Source organism: Rhincodon typus, unplaced genomic scaffold, assembly GCF_021869965.1.
Source record: "Rhincodon typus isolate 14 unplaced genomic scaffold, sRhiTyp1.1 hic_rhity00010218, whole genome shotgun sequence".
NCBI lineage: Eukaryota > Metazoa > Chordata > Chondrichthyes > Orectolobiformes > Rhincodontidae > Rhincodon > Rhincodon typus.
This window is the reverse complement of record NW_025975856.1, coordinates 4,234-5,814: the sequence shown is the minus strand read 5'-3', so window position 1 is coordinate 5,814 and position 1,581 is coordinate 4,234. Positions and strand designations below refer to the sequence as shown.

Here is a 1,581-nt window from a genome sequence, read left to right as displayed (position 1 = left end):
AAATGTTCTGTCTGTGGAAGTACATCAGTGTGACTGAGAAAATCCAAGATACACATGCATACTTTGGTGAGAATATTTCAGTGCACTGGAAGAGCATTAATGTGACACTGTTCACAACAAGGAGAAACTGTACATATGTACTGCGTGCGGCTAATGCTTTAGCTGATTGTCAAGCCTGGAGAAACACAAGGACATCCCCACCATGGAGAAACCGTGGAAATGTGAGGACTGTGGGAAGGGATTCAAAATCCCATCTGAACTGGAGATACATCGGCGTAGTCATACGGGTGAGAGACCGTTCAGTTGTTCTGTGTGTGCAAAGGGATTCGCTCAGTTAGCTGTCTTGCTGAGACACCAGCGCATTCACACTGGAGTGAGACCATTCACCTGCTCTGAGTGTGGGAAAGGATTCACTCAGCAAACCCACCTTGCTTCACACCAACGTGTCCACTCTGATGAGAAGCCTTTCAAATGCCTAGCATGTGGGAAGTGTTACAAAAGTTCCCAGCAACTACTGCGCCATCAACCTGTTCACACTGATGAGAGACCCTTCAAGTGCTCCGAGTGTGGAATGGGATTCACTCACTCATCCCACCTGCTAATACATCAGCGAGTTCACACGGGTGAGAGACCCTTTAAATGCCCAGATTGTGAGAAGTGTTATAAAAGTTCTGGGGAACTGATGTCCCATCAACGTGTCCACACTGATGAGAGACCGTTCAGATGCTCTCACTGTGGTTCTGGGTTCAGGCGATCATCTCACCTCACTAAACACCAGCTAGTTCATACTGGGGAGAAGCCTTTCATCTGCTCGGAATGTGGGAAGAGATTCACTCAGTCATCCAACCTGCAGAGTCACCAACGTGTTCACTCTGATCTGAGACCTTTTAAGTGCTGTGACTGTGAGGAGAGCTTTAAAAGCAGCAGTGATCTGCTCAAACACCAGCAAATTCACACAGCGTAGAAGCCATTTTCTTGCTGCCGTGTGTGGGCAGGGTTTTACTCATTTGTGATTACTGCAGATCCACCAGCAGGTTCATACGTAACTGCAGGGACTTGACCCTGCTGTTTTGCTGCTGTGAATCTCCTGAACGATTAACAATTAGAGTTTGTTTAAGTTAAGTGCGAATAAACTCTATAAGGCAGGGCCAGTGGCGCAATGGAAAACGCGCCTGACTACAGATCAGGAGATTTGTAGGTTCGACTCCTACCTGGCGCAAGTGCATTTCACAATTTCTTTACACTTCCAAACTACTCCTTTTCAATGGGGCGGCACGGTGGCTCAGTGGTTAGCACTGCTGCCTGACCTGGGTTCAATTCCAGCCTTGGGCGACTGTCTGTGTGGAGTTTGCATATTCTCCCAATGTCTGCGTGGGTTTCCTCCGGGTGCTCCGGTTTCATCCCACAGTCCAAAGATGTGCAGGGTAGGTGGATTGGCTGTGCTAAATTGCCCATAGTGCCAAGGGATGTTTGGGTTAGGTGGGTTAGACATGGGAAATGCAGGGGTAGGGGAATGGGTTTGGGTGGCATGCTTTTTGGAGGACAGTGTGGACTTGTTGGGCTGAATGGCCTGTTTCCATA

At 48.4% G+C, this 1,581-nt stretch overlaps 1 protein-coding gene and 1 non-coding gene across 2 annotated transcripts; both read left to right on the top strand.

Moving 5' to 3' along the window:
* Positions 1 to 202: 202 nt before the first annotated feature.
* On the top strand, positions 203 to 964 carry LOC109919792 (zinc finger protein 774-like). Its single transcript, XM_020519818.1, has one exon. The coding sequence runs from the start codon at positions 203 to 205 to the stop codon at positions 962 to 964; it is 762 nt and encodes a 253-aa protein (XP_020375407.1).
* A 181-nt stretch (positions 965 to 1,145) lies between these two features.
* Positions 1,146 to 1,219, top strand: trnac-aca. Its single transcript has one exon. It is a non-coding gene; the product is annotated as a tRNA-Cys (tRNA).
* The last annotated feature ends 362 nt before the right edge of the window (positions 1,220 to 1,581 follow it).

Excerpts from the sequence above, each read along its gene's own strand:
- LOC109919792 (XM_020519818.1), top strand. The coding sequence starts at position 203 with ATGGAGAAACCGTGGAAATGTGAGGACTGTGGGAAGGGATTCAAAATC.